The sequence below is a fragment of the Cynara cardunculus genome (genome assembly GCF_001531365.2).
Source record: "Cynara cardunculus var. scolymus isolate 2C chromosome LG 1, CcrdV1, whole genome shotgun sequence".
In the NCBI taxonomy this organism is placed as follows: Eukaryota; Viridiplantae; Streptophyta; class Magnoliopsida; order Asterales; family Asteraceae; genus Cynara; species Cynara cardunculus.
In genome coordinates, this window is record NC_037528.1 from 22,367,142 (window position 1) to 22,393,504 (window position 26,363).

The 26,363-nt window shown below is 34.3% G+C and overlaps 2 protein-coding genes across 7 annotated transcripts; one reads left to right on the forward strand and one right to left on the reverse strand.

Annotated features, from left to right (window-relative positions):
- The first annotated feature begins 6,890 nt into the window (after window positions 1-6,890).
- Window positions 6,891-7,992, forward strand: LOC112522150 (GATA transcription factor 7-like). Its single transcript, XM_025131234.1, has 2 exons — window positions 6,891-7,064; window positions 7,217-7,992. Exons 1-2 carry the CDS (start codon window positions 6,936-6,938, stop codon window positions 7,931-7,933), a joined length of 846 nt encoding a protein of 281 aa, XP_024987002.1. The 5' UTR covers window positions 6,891-6,935; the 3' UTR covers window positions 7,934-7,992.
- Window positions 7,993-13,514: 5,522 nt separating this feature from the next.
- LOC112510147 (general negative regulator of transcription subunit 3-like) lies at window positions 13,515-26,020 on the reverse strand. Of its 6 annotated transcripts, XM_025115491.1 has the most exons (18): window positions 25,703-26,020; window positions 25,462-25,593; window positions 24,632-24,769; window positions 24,280-24,330; window positions 23,642-23,731; window positions 23,382-23,528; window positions 22,969-23,079; window positions 20,960-21,028; window positions 17,148-17,294; window positions 16,794-16,855; window positions 16,599-16,719; window positions 15,903-16,070; window positions 15,544-15,697; window positions 15,198-15,343; window positions 14,353-14,628; window positions 14,121-14,255; window positions 13,827-14,008; window positions 13,515-13,718 (listed from the first exon to the last, which is right to left on the reverse strand). In XM_025115491.1, the coding sequence occupies exons 1-18, from the start codon at window positions 25,793-25,795 to the stop codon at window positions 13,652-13,654; spliced, it is 2,289 nt and encodes a 762-aa protein (XP_024971259.1). In that variant the 5' UTR covers window positions 25,796-26,020; the 3' UTR covers window positions 13,515-13,651. The 6 variants fall into 6 exon arrangements, with proteins under 6 accessions (XP_024971259.1, XP_024971246.1, XP_024971238.1 ...); XM_025115478.1 differs by having other exon boundaries at window positions 16,599-17,294; window positions 24,632-24,748; XM_025115470.1 differs by having other exon boundaries at window positions 16,599-17,291.
- Between the last annotated feature and the right edge of the window lie 343 nt (window positions 26,021-26,363).

Below are 26,363 nucleotides of genomic sequence, written 5' to 3' on the forward strand. Positions count from 1 at the left end.
AATAAATTGTAATATATAAAATCAAAAGTATAAATAATAAAGTAACATAAAAATAATAAAATAATATATATWTTTTTAATATAAATATATAAAATTAAATTAATAAAATATAAATATAKAATTAATTGACTTGATGTTTATGACAAAAAATCATTGCACAAGTTTCAAAACAATCAAYACCCCTATTAAGGGGGTGCGGTTAGCACTGCCCATAGAAAATTATGCGTAAATAAAATACTACTTGACTTTTTAAACCATCCATTCTTATTAAATATAGTGATTAATTAGTAAATAAATATAATCAAAATTAAAAAGTTTTGAATTTGAATGTTAAGAGCTGTGGTTCCCTCTTTAAGGTGAAGGATTTTGGAGATTAGTTTATTAATTATTATTATTTATCCTTAAACCTCCTTTGTGGTGGTTTGATTCTATGCATTAGGGTTTTCTTTAATCACATCCAATTCAGTTGGGTGTTGTGCATTTGTCTAAACAATTAAAGTGTTCTTTTAGGCCTTTTCTTCTTGACTTTGGTCAATCTTTTGGGAATTCTAGATTCCTTAACTTTGACCAGTAAATATTTTAAGCATTTATCATAGAAAGTTTTTACAAAATGGTGTTTTAAAACATGTATTTTAAATCATCTTTAAATGTAAAGTTTATGTCTAAACGACCCTCGGTTAGTTTTGGTCGATACTTGTTGACGGACTTTAACCTCTTAACTATATTGTATGCAATTACAAGAAGATGATAAATAGATTCATCTTCTTCTTTTTTGTGTTAATGGTTGTACATTTTCTAGTTTTTAATCTATCAGTCTGGTTAGGAATCTATATATACATACATGCAGAGGTGGACCTAGATTTTTTTTAAGTGGTGGCACCATTTAACTGTAAGGAACGAAAATATAGATATTTTTTCACAAAATCATCATTGGTTTGTTGGTTAGTTCCTTGTTTTTCGTATGTGAACTATTGTGTTTCAAGTCTTTTATTGCAAATTCTTTCAGAAAATGATACAGTGACGCCTTTCACGACCTATTTTTTACACTACGACGGAGGAACGAAGCAATTGTCAGTACCACAGTATGCAGTAGAGTGGGGTCCACCTCTTCATACATGCATGTATGTATATACACAGAAGAGAGAATAGAAATCATGAATGCTTTATATGTATATGTGGGTGGGTCTTGGGTCCTTCCCTGTTATAATCACCTTCTTAACTTCTAGTCTCATGCATATGCCCCATTGCTTTAATAATGCTTGTGAAATATGTAGTATTTGCATTTGATGATGAACCTACTAAAAATCAAAAGACAGCCCAAAAAAGACATAAAATGCTTTCAATTTCCTATATGATGCATGTTTAGTATTACCATTTTTTTTATTAACCTGGATATCCAACCCGCTATGCGAGCCGACTAATCCTAGGGCGACCACCAACTTTGCAGATAGCTCGGAATCACTGCATTTGAACCTCCGTAGCCATAAGGGGATTTTTATTCCTCCTTGGATTTAAACATGGGACCTCCTGGTACTTTTGACCTTTGAAGCCAAGCTCAAACCAATCAGACACCACCCTTGTAGTTAATATTACCATTTCTTAATTGTGAGGTTTTAAAAGTTAGTTTTATAAATATGGTTGCTTTTTTAAAAGTTAATGCTTGAAAATAGGTATGCAAGTAGTGGTTACTAAGAGAGTAGGGGTGTATCATCTACTGTATAATTGTCTCATCATAATGGGGAAAAAAAATCAGTATTCTTAAAAATACATCTGCTTAATTGTTAAGGATGCTATGCAATTTTTCAAAGTCAAACTTATAACATAAATCTAAAATGACTGAGATGGTCCAAGTTGTGGGATTAACACTTTCTTTTTGAGAGGTTACAGGTTTAGATCTCATTTTTAACGAATATCTAGTTTTCATCTTTTAAGTTTCAGCTTTTTTACTCGGTGAAAAAAACGATGGAAAACAATAGAGAGAGAAAAAAACGAGGTTGCAGGTTCAACTCTCGTTTTTAACGTTTACCCTTATAATTTAACAATGACATCAGTTAATTTTTTTAGGTCCGTCTCTGTATATAAATTTATTTTGATGTTGTATAATTTAATAATTGTTGGATTTATTTAAGTTTAGAGGGTTTGGAAAGAAGTCACATGTGCCATGTGACATGCTTTCTGTATTCAATTAAATGGACAAATGTATATGTTGTAATCCACTTTCCAAATAGTGGTTGGGTGGCCCTTCTATTCAAGATATTTTTCAATACACTTGTAATTTTATTTTATATTTTAAATAATATAATTTTTGAAGACTTTCTTTTACCTATTCTTCATCAATAATTGTTTCAAAATATTAATAACATTTTAAAGATTCTTTTCAAGATTTCGTTTACATTAAGTGTATTGGTATCCTTCTAACTCTTAAGAGGTTACCGATTCGAGTCCTGTAAAATCATTAAGTTGATCTGGACATCCATGATTAAAACAATATATATGTATATATATATATATATGCTATATTTAGTTGTATGATATATATGTGTGTGAGAGAGTGAGAGAGAGAATGAATAAATGGAGTAGCTATTTGTAGGAGTAGAATAAGCATGGCATATTGATAGTTGCAGGAGGGTTTGTTATTCGGAGACTGAGTAGGAATTAAAAAGAAAAAGGGAAGGTGAATGAATCATTGGAAGATGTTCCATTTTGCTGAAACCGATAAACCTCTTACCTCTGCATTGCATGCTACTTTCAATTCTGCCCACGGTATCTCTACCCACACAATCTTTCCTCTTTTTCAATAACATTAAACCCCCATCAAATCAAAACATAATGCATTTTATATATATTTATATATACCCACATAGAGGTAGGTTATTATACAATCTTTTGTATTTGTATAATTAATACAATTCAATATCAACCGTTTATTTAATTTGATGAATATGTGATTTTATAGAAGATTTGATTATTTTATAATATAAAGTATTGATCATAATTAATGAACTATATTCACCTTCCATAAATATTCAAAATGATAATAAATGAACTTTCATCATTTTCATAAATATCTTAATCTATTAGGTTGCATTTATTGTACAAATGTGATGGATTGCATTTGAAACGAATACATACTCTCTCTCTATATAGTATATAGAGAGAGAGGAGAGGAGAGGGGAGGGGAGGGGAGGGGGGGGAGGTTCAAATAACCACGTACATGTGATAGGAAATCAGGGCCAAAATTGTATGATTTTCTAAATGTAATATTATATGTGATCAATATTTTAAAAGACTTGTCAAATTAGTTGTCGTGACGTGTCGTGGTTTAAAGTTTGTGTTTAACACCACATTAGGATTGTGGGAAAATATGGTCTAATGCGTGATTTTTGTAACACGATATTTGATTTTTTTTACCTTTTTAATGTCTTGTTGGTTTTTAACATTTAACCTAATTTAAGTTATTTCATATTATTGACTCATTGAGTAATCATAGAAAATATATGATATAGAGATTTGCTACCATAAGTCACGCCTTGAAAAACGTTGTGGTCTCGTCGTGACTCCTAATTAAGGTTTGAGGATGAATAACCCATCTGACCCCAAACAGTTTCGGGGATTGGGTTACAATGAGGAGGGTTAAGGTGAGAAGCGTAAAAAGGGATCTCTACTCTTGGATGCACATTAGGATGAGATGCAACGGATTAATTCCCGTATTAAGCGTGATTCATGAGTGAGTTTGAGATTAAAGGTGATCAATTTTTGATAATTTATAAGAACTTTTTTTGTGTGTCTCGTTGATTTTTTCAACATCAATAATAATTATAAAGTAAAGAAAATAAAATAAAATAAGAAAATTAGAAAAATGTCACTTCTTACAAACTTCATGGTAAGAGTGGTTCTTGTACAAAAACCTAAAGAGGATAAGGTTCCTATAAGAACTCTCCACAATGGTAGTTACTACAAGTCACTTCATTTTTTTATTAATAAGAACCTTGCATTGGATATGCTCTTAGGGGTTGTTTGTTTACCTCTTAATAGTTCCATCAAGTGGCATCTTTGAATCGTTAAGAGATAAATCTTGTTTGGCAAAAAAAAATCTGTCTCTTAATGGTTTTAAAACCCTTTGAATGATTTTGTATCATAGGTCTCCTTAACCATTCAACGCCCTAATTTCATCGTAGATAGTGTATCAAACAATTATATTTCATTTGCACTATATCATGCGAGCTTCTTAATCATTCTGACCGCTTATTCATTCTGCACCAAACCATTCAGCAACTGCCAAACAGCTCCTTAGGCCCTTAAGAATTGTGTTAGACAACCCAAATGCGGAAAATGTTATTATTGTTTTCACGATTTTTTCCGCCTTTTTATTTAAAAAATATAAATAGAAACAACTCACAAAATAAAGAGTTCGTATAAAAAAACTGAGACAAGTATTTACAGTAGTTCGGACCTTTTTTTAATCCATTTTAATAACACCTATCTTGAAATCTGATTTTACTAGAATAATACAATTCTAACAATGAGATAAAAAATATATATTTTTTGTACCCTAAAAGTAAATTTGTCCAAACAATGTACGGACGTCCGGATTAACGATACAGATACTTGCATTTCAAAACTATAATCGCCGAATTTGATAAGAGTCATTACAAACATAAAATCCAACATTATAATTCGTAGGCACCCACACAAAGACATGTGAACGTCCATATTCAAAAAGTGACGTTACTTAAACAAAAAATATGCGTTACAGAAAAGCAAACAGAATGAAAACATTGTTTATTACGGAAGTTAATACGGAATCGGTTTATACATAAGTTTGGAAAGAGTTTGCATTGAAAGCAGTTTTCGTCTTTCATTTGAATTCTCGGATTATTTGAAAACATAAAATATTTTTCTAAGAAAAACATTTTCAAATACATAATTCATTTCGATGAAGACACGTTTCAACCCAAACGAAAAAACATACTTTTAATCCAAACAAATAAACTAGAATTTGATCAGTACATTGGTCTTGGTTACTGTTGAAAAAAACTAGATTGTTAGCAGATAGTTTCCGTCATCGGATTTCATCTATTCTTGCAATAGAACAAGACAATCATCCATTTTCAACAAACGAAGTCCGAAAACAACATAAAGTAAAAGTTTGGTAAAAAAAAATATTGAACCGAAAAAATGAATTGGGCCGTTTGCTAAACACTTACTTGGTAAATGCTTACTGGATAAGAATCTTACCGGGTAAGAGTGATGAGAATGATGGAGAGTCTTACCTGATAAGTGAAGATGACGCCTCTTACCCAATAAATTGTTGCATTCGATATGTTTTGATGTACTAAAATCTTGCGCATCAAAATAAATCATAGTGTTGACTCCTATCAGTAAGCGCTTATCGGGTAAGCAATTGGGTAAACGGCTCCTTATTCCCTCAAGAAATACAACTTGATGTTAGCCATGAAAGACCAAGAAACACAACAAGTAAAGCTGATCCAATGACAATAACACTGATGTCGACTTATCTTAACGAATAAGTCACATCAATTTGTAACATCCATAAGATTGTTTTGAACTCAACGAAGCACATTTCTCTGTACCACGTGAATCAAAAGTTGTCGTGTTATTAACTATACACGGAACAAAGAAACGAAGAAAATTTTGTGATAATCCATAAAAAAAATCACAATATTTTTTTCCCGAGTCATTTGCCATTGTGTTTCAGTGTCTCGTCCAAGCGAGTTCGACAGACTTTGTCCCTTTCGAAAAATGAGCACGAACCGTTCACAAGAAAGAGTCCCTCTACAGATTTGAACGTTAGTTTCTTAACATTGAATATTAAGCCATTAATCATTGATCAATCAGTATACGATTGTTGGTAAATTTCAGTCTTTTTAAAGATAAAAAATTGAAGTATAAAGAAAAATGATTAAATAGAACATGTGTAAATTTTATCATATATAAATATTATTTATATTACCTTATAAACCAGATTTATCAAAAATCTTAAAAACAATTTTTAATACACAAATTACTATACATTTATACACAAAGTTTTAAAAGTCTTAAAAACAACTCATAATGCATTAAGTACTACTACTTTATGCATTCAGTATTAAAATCTCTTAATCTACAATTAGAATAACATATAGTACAAGTTACCAATGCATATTATTATATTTTTTTGTCATGTTTTCAAGATACTTTTGACATCTTTTACTCATGTTTTCATCCTCTCATACCTCTATGTCTTCTCCCCATCCCTCGATGTGAGATTCAAACTGATATTCACCATGAGTTATTAAAAGTTCTCGCATTCATCACTCATTCAATTACTCTATAACTCTCGATCTTGCTCTCGATCTTTTGATTTTTTACTCTTGGTGTAAATCGAACACATTTGTGGAGCCATTTAAATATGTTGAATTTTAAATATATTGGATTTTTAACTGTCGTACAATTTTTTTCATCGATAGACTGTAATTGAAACCATAACTCTTATTTATTCAAATTGTATTAATATGTAAAGACCAAGTGTAACTTATATCATCGTTAAATCTTCTCTAATAAAACCAGTGAAACTTTAAAATCGTTAAAATTCACGGCTTCCGCCGCATTACACGGATACACAACTAATATACATTAGAAATTTGTGCTGGTGGCTCCCCCCTAAACGCTTAATATAATAATAATTAGCATTTTAACAAATTTTTATCAACACCTTCAAGAGATTTTGAAGTTTCTATATGAAAGTAAACCGTTTTGGATAAAGAATTAGAATGCAAAAAATTAAATTCTCAGGGGACTAAACAGCACGTTAGTGTATACTTGAGGGACCAAAATTGTACTTTACTCTGAATAAAAGCCTGGTGGAAAATCTATGCTGCTTTATTCCTCTTTATCTTGTTTCTCTCTGCCTTCTTTTAAAAGTAAAAGAGGGAATGGACTTCTGCCGGAATGTCTCAGTTTCAGGTGGGATTCCGGCCAACTATCCGCCGGAGCAACAACTTCTGTCTCCATCTTGCTCTAAACTCGGCAGCCTTGATGACCTCTTCTCCGGCCACTCCATGGTAATGCTTCATTTACTTGTACATTTAAGTACAACTTTCTTAAACGAAGTGTTTTCTTAGTTTTCACATTTCATGAGTGAAATGGGTTTTCTTGAGCAAGGTACAAGCTTTAATGCATGAAGTACAAGTTCTTAATTTGAGAAGTTATGCAGGAAGAAGGAGATATCAACACAGAATGGCTGTCAATTTTTGTGGAAGATTGTTTATCCAGCAGTGGAAGTTGCATACCAGTAGCCATGCCTTTAAATCCCATGAGTACAACTTCCGATGCACAAGGTACAACAACCACAGCAGCAGCAGCAGCAGCAGCAGCAGAAGAAGAAAAAGACTCTGAAATGAAGAAGAAAAAGAAGAAACCCCATTTGGGAAACAATCTTTCCCTGCATAAATTGGTTGTACCTTGCAAAGCAAGAAGCAAGAGAAGGAAGAGAAGTCAATTCAAAGGTACAACTCCATTAAGCTGGTGTCAAGATTACCCCATGAACACAGACCCTCCATTGCTTCATCAAGCTTATTGGTTAGCAGACAGTGAGCTTATTTTACCAAACAAAAGTACAACTCCTAACAGCAGCAGAAGTGGAGATTACGGGCAGGGAGTGTACAAGCAGATAAAGCATGAAGAAGAAGAGGGCAGCAGCAGCGGGCAGGGAAGGAGATGCAGCCATTGTTTGTCTCAAAGAACCCCACAGTGGCGGGCAGGACCAGAAGGGCCAAAAACACTGTGTAATGCATGTGGCGTTAGGTATAAGTCCGGCAGGCTGTTGCCGGAATACCGGCCGGCGAAGAGTCCGACGTTTGTGAGTTATAAACACTCGAATTCGCACAAGAAAGTGTTGGAGATGAGGATGTGTTCATCATCTTCTTCCTGAAATGAAATCATTTTTTTATGTTAAAATTAATGGAATTGAAGGATCTTTTAGGATTTGAATTTGAATTTTAATTTGAATTTGAATTTTATTATGATTAATTAATTACTTTTTTTTATCCAAAATAATTATTTTTTAATTGGGTAAGATTCCAATTTAAATACTATCATCCCCTTTCTTGAAAACAATAATTGCTTTCTATTTTAGTTCATATAAATATTTTTTAACGCTACTTTATTATTTTAATTTGTGCTAACATAACCGTCCATTTTCAAAAATAAATGCATATTTTTCTGTTCTTACTTTTAATTATATGAAAAAGAATATTTATCTTTATATCTATATTATATTATAAAACATCTGACAAAAATTCCTAAAAACTATTTTTTACGTATAAATTACTGTTTATTAATGCATATTACTTAAACTCAAGATTACAAGTAGATTGTGCATAAGTACAACTTATTAAAGCTTCATATATGAATTCATGTAACTAACTGCAGATAAACATAATCAAATACAGGATAAACATTTCATTTTAAATATAAAACATCTAAAATATAATTAGGATAATCATTGAGTTCTAACAAAATATTTAATTATTATTTTTATAAAATATTATATTATTAAATCAAAAATAAATTATTTCATTATTAAACTTAAATTAAATTATAATAAAAAATAAATTAACGAAATTACATAAAAAATAGAACTTTTAGATAATTGATTTGATACTAATATTGATATATATATTTTTTAAATTTTTATTATATCTTTAAATTTATATTTTATTCAAAAATAAAATAATTATTGTTTTATTAAAAACACATAAAATCGTATTATAATATTGACAGAGACAAAGAATAAAATAAAACATTAAAATCGAGATGTATCCCGCTGCATTGCGCGAGTACCCTTCTAGTCTTTATAAAATGTTATATTATTAAACAAAAAATAAATTATTTTATTATTAATTAAAATTATAATAAAAAATAAATTAATTAAAAAAATTACATCAAAAAATAGAACTTTTAGAAAACTTGATTTAATATTAACATTGATATTTTTTTTAAAAGTTTTTATGATATCTTCAAAATTTATATTTTATTCAAAAATAAAATCATTATTACTTTCTTAAAAACACATAAAATCGTATTATAACATCGACAGAGACAAAAAATAAAATAAAACATTAAAATCGAGATGTACATCATTGCATTGTGCGAATACTCTTCTAGTAATTAACAAAAAAAAAACGATTTTTTTATTAATTAAAAAGTGTAGTTTTGTATATATATTTTTATTATGAACATTTATTTTGGGATGAATGTAGAAATATAAATACTTACTTTTGTAAAATTTTAATCATAATTTTGTTTTGTATAAATGAATAAAATGATTATTTAGATTTTATTTTAATTTATAAGTTTTAAAATATTTTATCGATATAATTAAAGATTTTATGAAAATATCAATTAATTCAAATTATATATTATTTTAGGACCGATTGAGTATTTCACATTGTTGAGTTTGATTTTCAACTCCACATTTTTTAGTATTTTTTACCGACATTTTAGATATTTGTTCTATAAACAATAAAACAAATATTAAAAAAAAGTTATTTTAAAATTCGAAATTGAAGAAAAAATTAGAAGGAAGGAGACAAGGCATTTTGAAAATAGAAATTTGGATGTGACTCGACCATGTGTTATTATTATTCTTAAATGTTATGATATCGACGTCTTTTATCCGTTAATGTTCGTAATTTATATAATCTTTTTAATGTATGAATTCTTGTAACGAAATGGAAAAAAGTATTGACGGGTCAACCAACATGTTTTGACCCGTACTAAGGTTCATCTGTTAAGACCTCTAAAAACAATGTAATTTATGTTGAAATCCAGCTATAATTCTTGGTCCAAGTCTATAACATAACAATATGATTGAGAATATCCTAGCCTAGAGAAATCGACCTAGATTCAATACAATACAATCAAGCCAGTCTAGAAACAATTAGGCCGCAGGTTATACCCGCTCCAAGTCCCGACCTAGAATAAGGAAATACATTGACCCTGGATTTATTCATTAACTGAGCTGTTTGGAAGTTGCTGAATGGTTTGGTGCAAAATGATTAAGTGGTCAGAATGATTAAGAGGCTCTCATGATATAGTGCAAACTGAAATATAATTGTTTACGATGAAATTAGGACGCTTAATGGTTAATGGAGGCCCATGATACAAAATCATTCAGAGGGTTTTAGAACCATTAAGAGACAGATTTTTTTATGTCAAACAAGATTCATCTTTTAACGATTCAATTGCTGCCTCTTAATGGAACTATTAAGAGGTAAACAAACAACCCCTTTAAACTAACATTTTTTGGTATATGAAGTATTCTTCACACAAAAAAAAAAAAAACTCAAAATTAACTGCTCAAATGGTAATCAAAATGAGATTCAAGCATATCAGCATCTTACTATCTCAAAATCAGATAAAACCTTAAAAAAAGAAAAAAAAACTCAACAAAATGTCAAAAAAGTTAAACCTCGAATCATCGATTGAACTCGATCATGTTAATGACCAAATCATCTTAACATCATTTTACTGTAAAATGTAATGTTGTGTTAGAGAAGAAATGATATGAAAATAGGTTGGGTTTTTTCGGTTCTTGCCTTACAAGATCCCGACAAGTTCAAACTTTTTGTAGAATTGCATCGACCGGACTTTTATCTTACCGATCCGTATGCAACTCTACTCTTGATGACTTAATTAAACCTATCATATATAAAAGAAAAAGAAATGGGCATATGGGCTGGCCCATTTGATATACTTAATAATTTAAGCCCACCAAGTAATTGGGCTTGGATAGTATCTATGTTTTGAATATAAAACTACAAGTATACGTTACGAAGGGACTATGAACTCGTACAATACGTGTGTAATGTTTTTTTAATTTATTTTTGTTAATCGTAAGTGTTCGAGTTAGCTGGCACGCACCTCGACTAATTTTAAGGGTCTTGGAGAACAACTAGGAAGATCCCTAGTGGCATTGCAGACTCGAACCGGTGATATCTGAGAATAATTTTCAAAAGCCAAGTCTTATTTTCAAGAGAGCTAATTTCACAAGGTTTTGTAATGTATATTGTGTGTTTTATGGTAAGGTTACGTCGATATTTTGTTGATAGGGTCATATGAACGAGTAGGGGCGTGCAGAAAATGGACCGATCCCATAAGAACGACCGACAATAATTGAATATCCAATTGTAATTGGATCAAATCAGATTGAAAATCTCAACATCCAATTTGGATCAGTCAGTTCTTAGATGGCAATCAAGAACCGACCTAAACTGGACTGATCCCATTAGAACGACAAACAATAATTGAATATCCAATTGTAATTGGATCAAATCAGATTGAAAATCTCAACATCCAATTTGGATAAGTTGGTTCTCAGATGACAATCAAGAACCGACCAAAACTGGACCAAACCGAAACGACCAACTTCCAATTACCCATCCAATTGATCATCCAATGACTATTCAGTTGTCCATCTAACCATTATCCAACTAACATCCAATTAATTTGGTTTCAACTTGCTTAAATCAGAATTTGTTTTGTGTTATTTTTTAATTTTTAATTTTGTTTTGGTTTTAATACATATTAAAAGTGACAAATTAATATGTTTCATTGTTGGAGAATTTGAATGAATTAACACACCGGAGGATTCACTCCCATCGGATCATCCATTGAATATCCGATGGATATCCAATAGATGGAACCGAACCGATCCAATCATCCATTGGATTGTATTGGATTAGATCGGTTATCCAATGTTAATAGGACCAGATCGGTTGGCAAAATCCAACATCCAATTGATGATTGGATCAGTTCGGTTCCCCTCACATCCAATAGATGTCTACTGATGAACAAGCCTACGAACGAGTTCTATAAACATTACGTAAGAGTTCATACACATATATATAAAATGTTAATCAAAATTTTAGTTATTTATTGTCGCAAGATATTAATATATTACTTGATAATATGATATAATTATGGTATTCATTTTTTTCATGTTTAAGAAATATTACACTCACGCAGATATATGTCAACTGAAATACAATGAAATTACTTCAAATTAAATATTAGATGCATACCACGTGAAAAGTGTAAGAAACAAGACTAGGTGTTTTTATAGTTGTAACTTGTAAGATGAAGAAAGTGTAAGAAACATGAATGACGTTTTTTTTGCACCCGTTTTGGTGAAGATTGCACAATGAGATAAGTCGGTGATGGAAAATTAAATGTTACTTGTATTCATGATTTTGATGACAAAACCATGATAGAAGATGTTGTCTTGTTCAAGAAACTGTTAAGCATTGATAAATCTTTACCAAGTTTAAATAGTTATAAAAAAATTACAATACAAACAAAATAATTGGGTATCGTTTTGAAATTTGTTAGATACGTATAGTTTTTTTTTCTAACAAATGAAGCACTTATTTGCCTTTTGTTAAAATTGAATAAATTTGTGAGGTACCTAGATTTCTTTGACAAATGCATACACATGTAGATATGAGTATGTGTTTTCGGTGGTGCTGGTGCTGGTGGCGGTCAACAGTGGTGGAGGAGGTGTGCATGTTATGGCCAATATAGTGGAGGTAGAGATGGTGGTGACCTATGTGGTGATGGATGGTGGTAGGTAGGTGGTGGTGGTGAAGGTGGTAGTTGTGGAGGAGGTTGTGAATGGTGGAGGTGGAGGTGGTGATTATTAGCCGTCGTCGGGGTTGGTGGCAGTGACGAGCCGACGACGATGAATGGTGGTAAACCATATACCATATTATGGTTGCATCATATAATGGTAGATTGATAAATTTTCTAGTTTTGTCGTATCTTGCTCTACCTATTTTGGTAGAACAAAATGAACTTTTTTTGTCTCGTCCAATCCCACCTGGTCTATATCCCATGTCACACCAAACATAAAACAATGAGTTTTTATCTTGTCTCGTGTTACGTCAAAGGTGAGACAATAAGTTGTCTATCGTGTCTGGTCCCATACACCATCATGGTGATCGTAGCTTTTGTCCCTTCCTAGATTAGATATAACCTCCACGATGGTTGCTTAAAAGGCTAAAAATATACTTTCTCCGTCCCAAATTAAGTATCCATATTTTTTGTTTCAAAATAAGTGTTTATTTTCTCATTCTAATCTTTAATTACAAGATAAAGAAAGTCTCTCTCTCTAGCCTCTGTTATCAAGGATAAAAGTGTCATGTAGTTGTTTAAAAAGTATAATAATTTCTTTTTCTTTTTTGATTAACCCGGATATTCAACCCGCTATGTGAGCCGACTAATCCCAGAACGACCACTTGCTTTACAAATAGCCCAGAGTCACCGCATTTGACCTCCATGACCACAAGAGGATTTTTATTCCTGCTTGAATTTGAACCTAGGACCTCCTAGTACTTTGTGTCATTTTTATGGTAAACATTTGTTCGAGACGTAGGGATTTATATTCATCAAGCTACTTGAAAAGAGGAGAAAATGGTAAAGCTTATGATTTATATGTGAACTAAAATTATTAATGATGCAAGTACACGAAAATGGTATTAAATTAAAGTTCACGTATGGAAATAGTAGCAGTATATCAATATCATCAAACATGAGAGGAAAAAAAACCCAGAAGCTAATGGCAATCGATGGATTTCAAATTCGTGTATATTTACACAATTAGTTCGTCTTCAAGAAAGTTGTACTCAAATTTGAAGTCAGTCTTGATTCTTTGGCACCTGTTGGATCATATGGCAAAAACACTGCTTAGCACAAAAAGAAAGGAAAAAAAAAACCATTTTGCAACAAGACAAATTGGAAAAATATGAAGAAGAAGCATTTCATACCAGCCGTTTTGCATCTCATCGTTGCCAATATGAAAATCAAAGTAGACGTATGTTCCCTGTTCATAATCATCGGTGGCGAATTTTGGTTCCTCGTGACGTTGGAACCACGTGTTGTACTTTTTATGGTATCTCCATGATTGCTTCTTCAATTCTTTGGCAGCCAAATACTGTTGATAAGTGTTCTGCATCAAATGCCACACAACAACAAAAACCAATTACTCACCATAAACTTTAGCCATACTATACGGATTCTCTCTAGTTTCTCTAAAATAAAAAATAAAAGGTATAAAATACCTGCTGATAGTAAAATGCAAAAAATAAAGTATCGGTGCCAATGTTATCAGATCCAAGACGCTCCCAAAAGGCAGGGTTATTGACGATTGGCGCCTGCACTTGAGGATAGCTTGAAGGGGTCACAGCAGGGTGTCTCTGAAAATAGAGAAAATGCATGTTGAAATATAAAAAAACCAAAAACACATGCATGCAATATGATAGAGGATTAACAAAGAATGATAAATTTTCATACTGCAGTGTAACTCTTTGCACGCTCGGAGTCCTTGGGTTGGGGGAGTTTGTAAAAGGCAGCCTCAAGCATCTGCAGATTGTATTGTTGATCATGAGTCCCCCCCAAGCTAACGGCTAACCCACTAAGGTTGTCCCCAATTGCACCAAGGTCAGAAAGGCTTCTTCTACCGATAACCCCAAGGCTAGCCGACTGATTGGATTGCAAAGGCTGTCCAGGAGAGAGATCTACATCTCGTGTAGTTTGTGCATGTTCTGTCAAGGAGCCAGATGCTCCAGCCTATCATAACAAAAATTCAGAAACAGATCATGACCAACTGCTTTGTAGTTTGTAAAATTGTAACTATATTGACAAAATACCAAAAGAGGAACGGTAACACATGAAGTCTCTAGTTACAAGCATCAATTTTTTTTTGCTATTTGTGTGGATTTAAGGGGAGAAAAAGCATGTCTACATAACTGCAACGTTGTAAACCTTTTGAGGGCCACCAAATAAAGGCTAGGAGTTGGGGTTCCTCCCCATAGTTCGCCAGTTTGAGTCTTCTCAGAGGGGGGGTGATTTTCCTGGCTGTTATCTTCAAGGCCCCATGGGATTAGTTGAGGTGCGTGCAAGCTGGCCCAAACACCCATGGTTACCCTCAAAAAGACTGTGACATTGTATAGATGCCCAGAAGGTAAAAGAGAACTAGTATGGGAGCACAAATGCAAGCCGCCAGAGTCCAGACTACGTAAGGAATTTACAACGAATCGCAGATTTTAGGAGATTGATCCTAAGAATCAGCTGAATGAATATTCCGATAGTTTGCTTTCCTACAAGTCAAAAAAGCGTAGAACTGAGAGCAAGTATACCTGCATATCTAATGCATATGACACTTTTTGATCTTCCTCATTTACAGAGCTCTTGCTATGCCCAGGACTTTGGGCAGGATCAGCAGCTGAATCATCAGATAGGCTTTGCTGTTGCTCCATCTCATCAATTTTTGCATTGCCAATTTCTGCTTGAAGTGCATATTGTTATTCAAAAGGATAGGCAGATGTCAAAGATAAATGTGTGGATGCCAAACAATACTTCCTTTTTAAATGAATTGGTAGTCAGAAGAAAATATGACAATAACATTCAGAACGTTAAAAAAAAGTTGCAAGAGTATTACCAACAAGCCACAATATATAATTAAGAAATTACTATTACGCGTACCGGAATCTTTAGAACCAGTCGACATAAGTGCCTGTTGACCAGACTGCAGATGTATCGAAGTTGGTTGTTGTGCAGATGTGACAGGGTTAGGACCTGTTGGCTGTGGTCCACCCAACCCACCTTGCGACAACACAGTTGGACTTTGAGGATTGAACTGTAAATATAATTCAAATATTAACACCCTTCACTGTGCATTAAAAAAGCATGATTTATATTAAACTAAATATTACTAACAAAAGAAATCAGAGTAATTTCTGCTATCTGCTTATGTTCCCAAAAGGATTACACCTAAAACAAACCTAGCAATTACTTAAATCCACAAAGGAGAAAGAAAATGTTGGACAATAATAAAGACGCACCTGCTGCAGAAGAGGGTTCTGCTGTGCCGAGAATTGCTTATGATTTCCTCCAGAAATGGGAGGCATGCCAAGAAGGGTACTCTGACCTTGTTGCTGGACTTGCTGGAATCGCTGCAAAAATTTCTCCCTTTGGTCTGGTGCAATTTCAGTTCTCCCACGGAACTGTCCCTGTGTAGCAAACAAGAAAAACCATTAACTTCAAAAAATTAAAAGTTGCCAAACCATTCAAGCACACTAAGGACTTTTTTCTTAGGCACTTGGACCACAAAGATTTTAAAAGAAATGCCGATACTGTGAGCAGTAGGCCAAACCAATTTCTTCATTTCTTGAAATGTTCAAACAGTGTCGCCTATAAGATTTGAAGCCACATGCCCACATCCTTTAGGTTGAGGAGAAGGAAGGCTAAACAAAATTAAAAAACTCCACAATGTAATGCGGGTAACAGATACCACATATTCGTTCTGTTCAAATTTAATTGGCACATCCCAATTTTGAAATTAAGTTTTCAATCTATATATATTGTAGATTCCATGTTAAGATGAAATCTGCAGTCCTATTTTGTGTTTCAGCAGCACTGCTTATTCCTTTACCTTTGTAAAAGAAAACAACAATGAAAAGCGCGATAGGGAAGGACAAGTAGGGACAGGATTCATTTTTGGTGTTTAGATGAACTTAGAGGAAAACCAGGTAACATACCCCTTCATGCTGATTCTGGAAGGAACTTCCAGGCCTCCACTGTATGCCAGGAACTCCAGAAGGTGAAAACACTCTTGCAGTCATACCTCCTGCCTCGCTAGCATTTCCATTATCACCTGAACTAAAAGCATCACTAGTTTTAACACCTTGTGGCAAGATCATTCTGTTACTCAAAGATGAAACCGGAGGATGCACCATGCCACTACTGCCAAGTCTCTCATCAGTCCCCAACATAGTCCTCTTAGCCATTTCTGAAACTGAGGGAGCAACACCATGGGAACCATTGGTAGAAATACTACCGACGGAGCTAATAGGGATAGTAACTGAAGATTGGTTGATCAGACTGCCTCTACCCAGATTCCTTATTCCAGCTTCGTTCAGGGCCGGAGATGATTTACGAACAGGAAAGCCTCCAACCTCTTCTTCCTTAGCAGCATTGTTTATGGGTGACGAAGGTATGGTGGAGCCTGTATTCTCCAAGACACCCCGAACAGAAGTTGGACCTGGAAGGATCGAGGAAGCAGCAAGATTAGGAGTTGTAGCACTAACAGCAACAGGGAGTGCATGGTTGCCAGTTGGCGTTGGAGGAGAAGACGAGATTGCACTGCTTTTTGGAGGTGGGGTCCTTGCTCCCTGCTCTGAACTGTTGTCCTGGGACACCGTCTCCTCAACTTGATCTAGGACAGAAGCTCCCTGCTAAATAGAAAAGGTAAATGTGACCCATGCAGGAACTCAGCATGCCCACATAATATATTTTGCATAAAAATACATATTAAACCAACCCAAGAAAGAATAAAGAGAACACAGATGTTGATGTGTAAATCACATGGTATAAATGATACGAAGATGAAAACATGTTTTGGTGTAATTCAAAATGATGCTAAATAGCATCTCATCATGGTGCAAACAAACTTCAGTAGCTAATACAGCAGAGTGAAAAGAATTTATTTACATGAACTTGAACAGATCTAATTCAGAGTTTCATATGCTCTGCTTTTTCCATGCTCCAATTCGCCAGTACTCAATAATATCCAACAGTATACTTACTATGTTATTTCCAAAACCTATCACAATTATCTTTGATCTCCATTGGAAAATGGCACAGGGGATATATAACGATGCTTGTTGATGAGTGAAAGTTCTACTTCAGTACACGAAAGTTATAGTGGCTTATTTTAGTGAATTGTCCTCAGAGCATCAGCCTTCCTTCTTCACAATGAGTATTCCAACTATTGGTCATCACATAAGTCATGACATGACCAAAATAGAAACACAACATTGCGATTCAAGACCTCCTCAACAAACTTTATTGAAAAGATACCGTGGCATGGAGCAACAAAAGAGAATATCTGATCAATAAGCCTCCAAAAAGTGTAAGGCCCATACTCTACAATCTCAACCAATAGGGGGAAGTTCAGAAAGAACCCAACGAACTTTCCCATTTTGAATATTAAGTCCCTGAACTTTATTTTAGAATGGAAACCCATCTAATTTTCTCATTTTGTATAATCAAGTCTATGAACATTTTCTTTTTGAATAAATAAACCATCGAACTTTTAAAATTTGGTCACCTACAGATCCTTTTGACCCAAAAAAGCTACCTGTAACCAGCTATGAAGGTTTTAAAGTAAAAAAAAAACATAAATCAGTTTTACCTTTCCCAAACCCTACGTCATTCAAACCCCTTGCACCCAATGACATCGCTCCCCCTCGCCCCCCCCCCCAAATCGTCATCCGTTCTCGATACCATCCATCGCCATCGTTGACCCGTGCCACCGATCTCCCTTTTTTAGAGAGAGCTGAGATGATGGGGCGGCAAGAGGGAGTGATGGCATTGGGTGTGAGTCGTATGAATGACGTAGGATTTGAAAACGGTAAAACTGATTTTGGTTTTTTTTCACTTTAAAACCTTGCTGGTGGTTACATGTAGCTTTTTTGCGTTAAAATGATGTATGTAACCAATTTATAAAAGCCCAATTGTTTATTTATTAAAAAAGGTTCAGTGACTTGATTACTCAAAATGAGAAAGTTCAATGGTTTATTCATTCAAAAGAATGTTCAGGGACTTGATCATTCAAAACAAGAAAGTTTGTTGGGTTTTCTGGACTTTTCCCTAACCAACAGTATGCGAATCCAATAAATGTTCAGATTGTATCATAAAAGCACATCGGATATGATAGAAAGAACAAACACTTCAAGCAGGGACATGATAGAAAGAACAAACACTTCTAGCAGGCTATTGGTTAATATGTTCACTGTGGAAATCAAGAAACCTGGCCATCCAAAAACCAGAACCAAACAAAATTGAGACTAGATAATGAGTTCATATTCAAGCATAAACACTTTCAACGTTGGTCATAACCACATCTACAGAAGATATAAAGAATGAAAACATTCCGGTAACATAATCAGCCAATTTCTAGATCAAGTATCACATTACCAGATATTAAATCCTCAGTGGATCCAGTTGCTATATAAGAGGCATATTTGTATTGTTGTATTGGCTGCTAACTTACTTTGAGACTTTAGACACTAAGTTGATTCTCCTCAAAAATGAACAGTGGTTGACCATTATAACACAACCTCTTTTTCATACGGCAAGTGCCTCAATAACTAAAACAAAATATGTTTTTGTGATTGGATTACCACAGCATCTAACCTACTACATACTGACAAAAGCATCTGTTTGACTTTGACAAGGAGACACCTTCAGAACAATCAAAGCAAAGCAAGCCACAAAGACACGTGCATCCAACAGGCTTAATGAACCAACAGACCTGTAGCATAAATGGTCAAATCAATTTGATCTATTTATTACAGAATCTGACATCCGAAAGGATGTAAATATAGACTACCATAGAAAAAGGCCTCAAAATCCCCTTGTGTGAGCATCTAATACCTTTCTTTCTGGCCACCCAGGACCAGAAATGTGTTTTTTCTTCTAATAGAACATTTTAACCAGCAGACCTCCAATGATCAAACTTCTTACCATACATATAAATAGAAATCAACCACTGATAAAAATGCAGGTAATCACCCTCACCTGTTCCATGATGAGACGCCAAGACAATTCAATTAGAAAACAAAATGTTTACATGCTTTATATCTAACATGGTCCTATGGGCCTTCCCATGCCAACTTAATATCCTTAACTCATGCAATTGAATACATCTAGCCTAGACAAAAGAGATGCCTATTTTACTTCCCTACTTGAATACAACAAAACAATGTGACAATTGACTTACCAATTATCATGATGAGCTTCTCTTATCAAACTCTAGGAATATAGACGCAGTTCACTAACTCATACAAAACTATGGCATTATATGTTGTATTTGTGGAGGAGGCTCAGAGATTACTGAACAGCTCCTTGATAGAAACACCAGAGCCCACCACGAGCAAAAAAGCCTCATTCAAATACAAGGTGCCATACATAACACCCATCTCCTTAACCATAAACAGTGACCAACACCCCCTCCCCTCTATCACCAACCTGAACTCTGAACCCTAAGCCTGTAACCCCCTTCCATACACCAAATCGAACACCCAACATCAGAATAATGGATCACACATACCACCCACATGGATGATCTGTTTATGCAGAACCCATGATGCAGCAAACAACGTACAAGCTGACACATAGAGGATCTCATTCAAAATAATCCCATCTGCATCCACCGGCTACTTCCTATGCCTAAATTAACTAAATAATAACATTGCTTTTAACCGACCTTGTTACCACTATTTTCATGTTTGATCCAGCTATTACGTCTGATAAGTCATAATGTATTACATGCATGTCTCAAATGGACTTGGGTCAAAGCAATACCCCTGAATGGTAGTGTCATGAAATTTAAAAACATTTAGAAAAGAAATTTTAACTTGCAATAAAAAAATGCCTTCGCAGGTGAATGGGGAGCAGCAACTACAAGTTTTCCTTTATTTTAGTACAAATAAAAGAACAAAATATGAAATAGAATGGAAAAAAGAAAACAGACATGATCTGCAACTCAGCCAACCRACCAAGCATATGCTCGATTCTTTAGTTAATTTTCCATTTTCTTTTCTAAGTGGAGCATTAGTTGCAAGGTTATTTGGATCTGCACATTGCGTATAGTTACATGCATGGGTCACCACTCAATGTGCCCCTTTTAGGTTTTAGTTGCATATTTTTCTCAAAGGTTATGCCTTAATAGTTTATAGCAATGGGTCTTCCAAATCCCCAACAACTCCAACAAAAGGAGGCTCCTCTTGCTGCTACATAAAGAGCATCCAAGTTGAGATACTAAAAATAGACTAACTTATTGCATGACAGCGATGGACATGTGTCATATTGTTGGCAAACTAATTTCTCAACATACCGGCGACTGAACTGGAGGTGAAGACAAAGCATTTTTCATACTTAGAACAGCACCAGTGGCCCCAACACCCTGCCAAAAAATAAATCAAACTAATAATGACCACTGTTTTCATGAAAATATTTATTCTTTTCTATGTAGGACAATGAAGCCGGCCTACTATTGATTCATTATGGTCTAAACTGCCTAGCCTAAAGATTGACATGCACAGATTAAACTGTGAAAACATAATATATGAACCAATGATACTATGGTGTCCTTTTAAGTAATATATCCACCTGCCTTATGTATTACACTTCAACAATCATGATCAAAAAATTTGACAGCACCACGACATTCCCGTTCATAGAAAGAGAAAGTGAATATGCACAGAAATCGATCCACATTTATGCCAAAAGAAGCAACTTTATGCAATGATTACAAGTAAAACTGATTTACAACGTTCAAAGGGGAAAAAAGTTTTCAAGAAAGTAAGGAGATGGTATTTTCATTGTTGAGGAAATACACGTCTAGGCATGGACTGGGGTTGACGTGTTGTACACGAGTAGAAGATACTTGTAAGTGTATTTTAAATGACAACTACTAATAAAAAAATCTAGATGGGAAAATTTCAACCCATTTATGTGAAAATGGGTCAATCTGGGTTATATTTTATTGATAATGGGTAAAATTCAAAAAATAAGTTAAAATGGGAACAGGCAATTTATAATTCACCCAAAGTATACTCAAGTGTTTACAACCTCCTAATTATTTTACTCAAAACATTTGGATCATTATTCTAACAAAATTGTTTTTGTAAACGTATTTTATATGTTAATTATTAATGAAATTAAAAAAGGACAAAAATAGTGTTGGCAGGTCAACCCACCCGTTGACTTGTTCTAGATGTTTACCCACACACATTTTGACCTCTTACCCAAGCCGTCGCCCTGTCCATTTTGCCACCTATACGAAATTCCGGTCTAGGCAATTATGTATGAGGATGAGCTAGTTCAAGGAATTCAATCAGGTGATAGACAAAGGACACATGCCTCGCCACAAAGATGAATACTGCTCAAGGTTTCAAGAAAATACAGCTTAGAAAATCCCTTTGACTGAATGTACACGACTAATTTCTCGTTTAAAGAAAATTGGCATCATGACTAACTTCTCGTTTACATCAAAATAGCTTTTTATATTACAAATTAAGATCATGAAAATAATCCATGTCTAACAATTATTCATAAAAACCTTTCTCCAAGAGAACAAAATCTGTTGTTCCAGTAGAAGAATAACAACGAATCAACTCTAACCAAGCATCAACATTTGACACAGATATTAGTGCAGACAAGGATGAGAAACTACAAACAGTAAAGGAAGTTGATCAAAAGCTTCTAACATCAAATATTAAGATCATGGAAAATCCAAAATTTCCCATATCTAAACCCATAACTACTGATGCAAGCTTTTATAGAACATAAATTTGTTCCAACCGAAGCAATAACAAAATGGATCAACTCAAACCAAGCGGAATCAATGTTTGACACGAATTTTAGTGCAGACAAGGATGGGGAGCTACGAACAATAAAGAAAGTTGATCCTTGAGTTACATCGGTGTTTGAAACAATAATAGCTAATGATTATATAAGGAAAAGGGCAGTAACTTCATTAACTTCAAAAAGAAGGCGAAAGATGCTCTCTTCGTTGTACATGTAGGTTTAACAACTTGACAAGACTATACAGCCACTTCAAAAGGTGGTTAATATGCAACAAGTAACGATGGGGTTAAGTATAGGTACCGGCAACAAGCAATAATATGGAGGAGGTCCTAGAACCACTAGAGCTATAACATGAGACAAGCCTTCAATCTAGAGATAGTGAAGGATCTTCGGAACTGGTTTAAATAAACCAATTTTAAAATATTGTAATGTAGCTGATGCATATAGGCAAGACTTAAAAAAAACATATGTTCTCAAATGATGAAACCAAATCTACATTCAGAGAGTAAGGTTTTCAACAGCAGAAATATGTACCTTAACAAGGCCAGGTGGCCCAATGGTAACTAAATCTTCTAGCGCCTCTACCTTGTCCAGCGATAAGGTGTTGTATAACATATCAACATCCTCAAATTCGTCAAAATCCTCCTACAAAAGAAATGACCTGGCTTAATACCCTAAAAGGTGCCATATTGGAGGATGCTTCGGGAAAATAATGAAATTCCTTTATATCTAAAAAAATAAAAGAAAAAAAACAAGCATATCAACTCTATGACATGTTCTGCTAATAATCATGGCCATCAGAAAATATCTGATAAGCAACTTTCAGATAGGCATCTAGATCAGATACCATCTAGCATTGACTGGAAAGACATTAACCACGTGTTTCAACACAGGGAAGACCTCAAAGGAACTTTTGAGAGAACATGAAATAGAAAATAAAAGAAGACCTGATTTCGTTCCACGTAATCATCAATGAAGTCCTTAACGTCATTGACTTGCTCAGGACTCAACTCATCATTATCCAGCAGCCTCAATATCAACTCTAGCTTCATTATATGAGCCTTGTGCCGGGCAATTGATGACTCTAAATGTGTCTATAGAACAAAAAAGTCCACTGATTATGAATCATAGAGAAAATTCTAAAGAAATGAAGTCTAAAATACGATGTGGAATTTAGAGAAACTGGATCCAATATTCGCCATCTTACCAGTCGCGGTGGTCTCGTCTTTCCTTTCTTAACAGACAGCCCCTCCATCTCAGCTTCAAAGCTATCGATTTGAGATTCGAGCTCTGACACCTAAACAATTATAAGCGTCTTCATACATAATGTCTAGTTGAGGAAGCACGGATGTACACCAACTCTATGAAGAATTGCTCTTGTACCAGAAGGGCTCCATGGAGACTCCTCAGTGCATAGGAATAATGTGTTCAACAAAAATCAACTAAATGGAGGTGCAAGAGGTGAGCACTGAGCAATAACATAATCATGACGAATAGATTCGATAAAATAATCATGGAGTAGATTCAAAAGATAAAATGTAAGCATAATATAGAGGCACACATTCTTTTTTTGGAAGTCCTTTTTATACCTTTTGTGCTCCTTAAAGGCCAAAAAATTGAGTTGGAGGAAAGAAAAATGAATTGAAGCTGCCAAGGATTCCTCTAGGACCAGGCAATCCTCATTTTCGGCAATACCAACACAAACAAACTTATATAACAATAAGATACAACATCTCACACCTTTAGCTAACAGAAACTTAAAGAACTACTAGATAAGTAAGAACCAGACCAACAACTCAAGCAATAAAACAAAGGCAGGCCTTCAAATCAGAAGTATAATCATACCGTATTGTTCAACCAATCTCTAGTCTCTGACTTGGCTTTCTCCTTTGGATCCTACAAAAGATAATTAACAACGAACTTCACCATAATAAATTCAAACCCAATGGTATTTTACTGTTTAAAAGACAAGTGATTTAACCCAGCTGAGCAAAAAGAAAAAAGGACCAAGTGCAACATCAATTCTAACTAACGGTAGATCCTACTACCTGGCAAAGACCTGGATACTGATTACCAATATATAAACTTTTCATACTACGTTATTGAAGAAAAAAAAAAGTATCGAGTTTACAATGACAGAGATGATTTCCATGCATGCATAACTCGATATCATCCACAAAAAAGATGCAATACCTACCGTTTTAGGTTGTTGTCCCAGGCCTTCCTTAGAGAAAGCTTTTGTCTTTGTTTCCTTTTCACAAATCTTAAATCGTTCCATTTCTCGTTCAATAAGCTTGCGAGCATCCATCAGAGCCTGCTCATAAGAGGCACTAACCTACGTCAACACGTATCAGAAAGAAGAACCTGATGTCAATAAGGAAGGAAGTAGTTGAACATAAATATAATATAAGCATCTAACTTTTGGTGTAGGAATTGAAACCAGATTAAGTGGCTACAGTGACAAAGATGCAAGTGCCAACAGACACAAGGAAAATAGAACATATGTATGAGAATCAGAGAACTCATTCGGTTAGCATTTCAGATCAAAAACCAGTTAAGGTGTTATTGTCAAATATGAGGTCATCGATGTAAGCAGAATTTGAACTTTCCTTGCAAGTCTGCTTAATCTAAGTAAACTTCAAGCTAAAAATCTCCTTGAGAATTGAGTTTAACAATGACTTGAGTAGAATTGCTCAAAGAGTTCCTTCATTTCCCTTGTTATTCCATGATGCAATACAACTAGTTGCTAAGAGATATTACATACTCGGTCATGCTGTTAAAGTTCTTAAGCAACACATCCATGTATTTGAAATTATCATTTGTTGATCAAACAGAAACTTCCGTCAATAATACACGTCCAGATATCAAAGAATATTAGATGGCTCGCCACAGTGGGTACGCTACATTTATTTCATAAGGCGACTAGACTGGATAGCCAGCGACTGTGACATGCTTGTGACGCATCAACTGCGTACCTTGATTATCAATTTTGATGACAAAGAAGTAGATAATAGGAACAAAAATGACCTTCTTATCCTTGATCTCGCTGGACTGTATCCATGTCTTAATCTGGTCTCTGTACCTCTGAAGTTTCTTAATCTCCTTCTTCAAGTCGGCCTCAAACTTCTCCTTCTGATTGGCATTGTCAGTATCGTAAACCTAAAACACGAGATTTCAACATGCGAACATGACAACTTCAGCATACAGATTACCTCAAAAACCAATAACGTCAACAAATTTGAAGAAACTAAGAAACACTTGGAAATACCTTGTTCCATATGCTGTCGAAAACGTCAACACCTTCTTGAACTTTCTTTAAAACTCGATCGATCTCACCTTGAAGCTTTCTACTCGCTCCCATTGGTAAATTACTAAATCTGGACAAGTAATTGAATTATGAAACTTTATCATCCAAAACCTTCGCAGGCCAACAAAGATGGTGACAAGAGACGTGATTGTTTTTGCAATTCTAGGGTTCCGATGGGGTGTGGTCTTTAGGTCGAGTTTTGTTATTTCTCAGTGAAGACGATGAAAAGGGTTATATTCTAAGATACTATAAAATAAAGCATTGTAATGGATTTATTTCGAATTTGTTATTATGGGCCGGGTCTAGTTTTGTGGTTCGGATACTTTTGACTTTTGAGTACATTACAAATATGTCCATGTGCTTTTGAGATTTCAGTTTTAGTCCTTCGACTTCATTTATTACAAATCTACGCTTATTATTTGTGTTTCGTTTTGGCTTCCATCTTTCTACTAATGCTCGTTATCTTCCATTTGTTAAATGCTCTCGTATGTCTATCACATGAGGGTAGTTTAGTCATTTTATAAGAAAATTGTGACACTGAAACGTGAATATAGTACACTTCGTTCTTAATGGGCATGGAAAGTGAATATAGTGCTCTACTTCTCTCATGTAACTCTGTCCC

Coding starts and splice junctions, on each gene's coding strand:
- LOC112522150 (XM_025131234.1), top strand. CDS start 6,936: ATGGACTTCTGCCGGAATGTCTCAGTTTCAGGTGGGATTCCGGCCAAC. Junction 7,065..7,216: donor TCTTCTCCGGCCACTCCATG/GTAATGCTTCAT, acceptor GAAGTTATGCAG/GAAGAAGGAGATATCAACAC.
- LOC112510147 (XM_025115464.1), bottom strand. CDS start 25,795: ATGGGAGCGAGTAGAAAGCTTCAAGGTGAGATCGATCGAGTTTTAAAG. Junction 25,594..25,702: donor TCGACAGCATATGGAACAAG/GTATTTCCAAGT, acceptor CTCGTGTTTTAG/GTTTACGATACTGACAATGC. Junction 14,009..14,120: donor TTGCATTTTACTATCAGCAG/GTATTTTATACC, acceptor CATTTGATGCAG/AACACTTATCAACAGTATTT.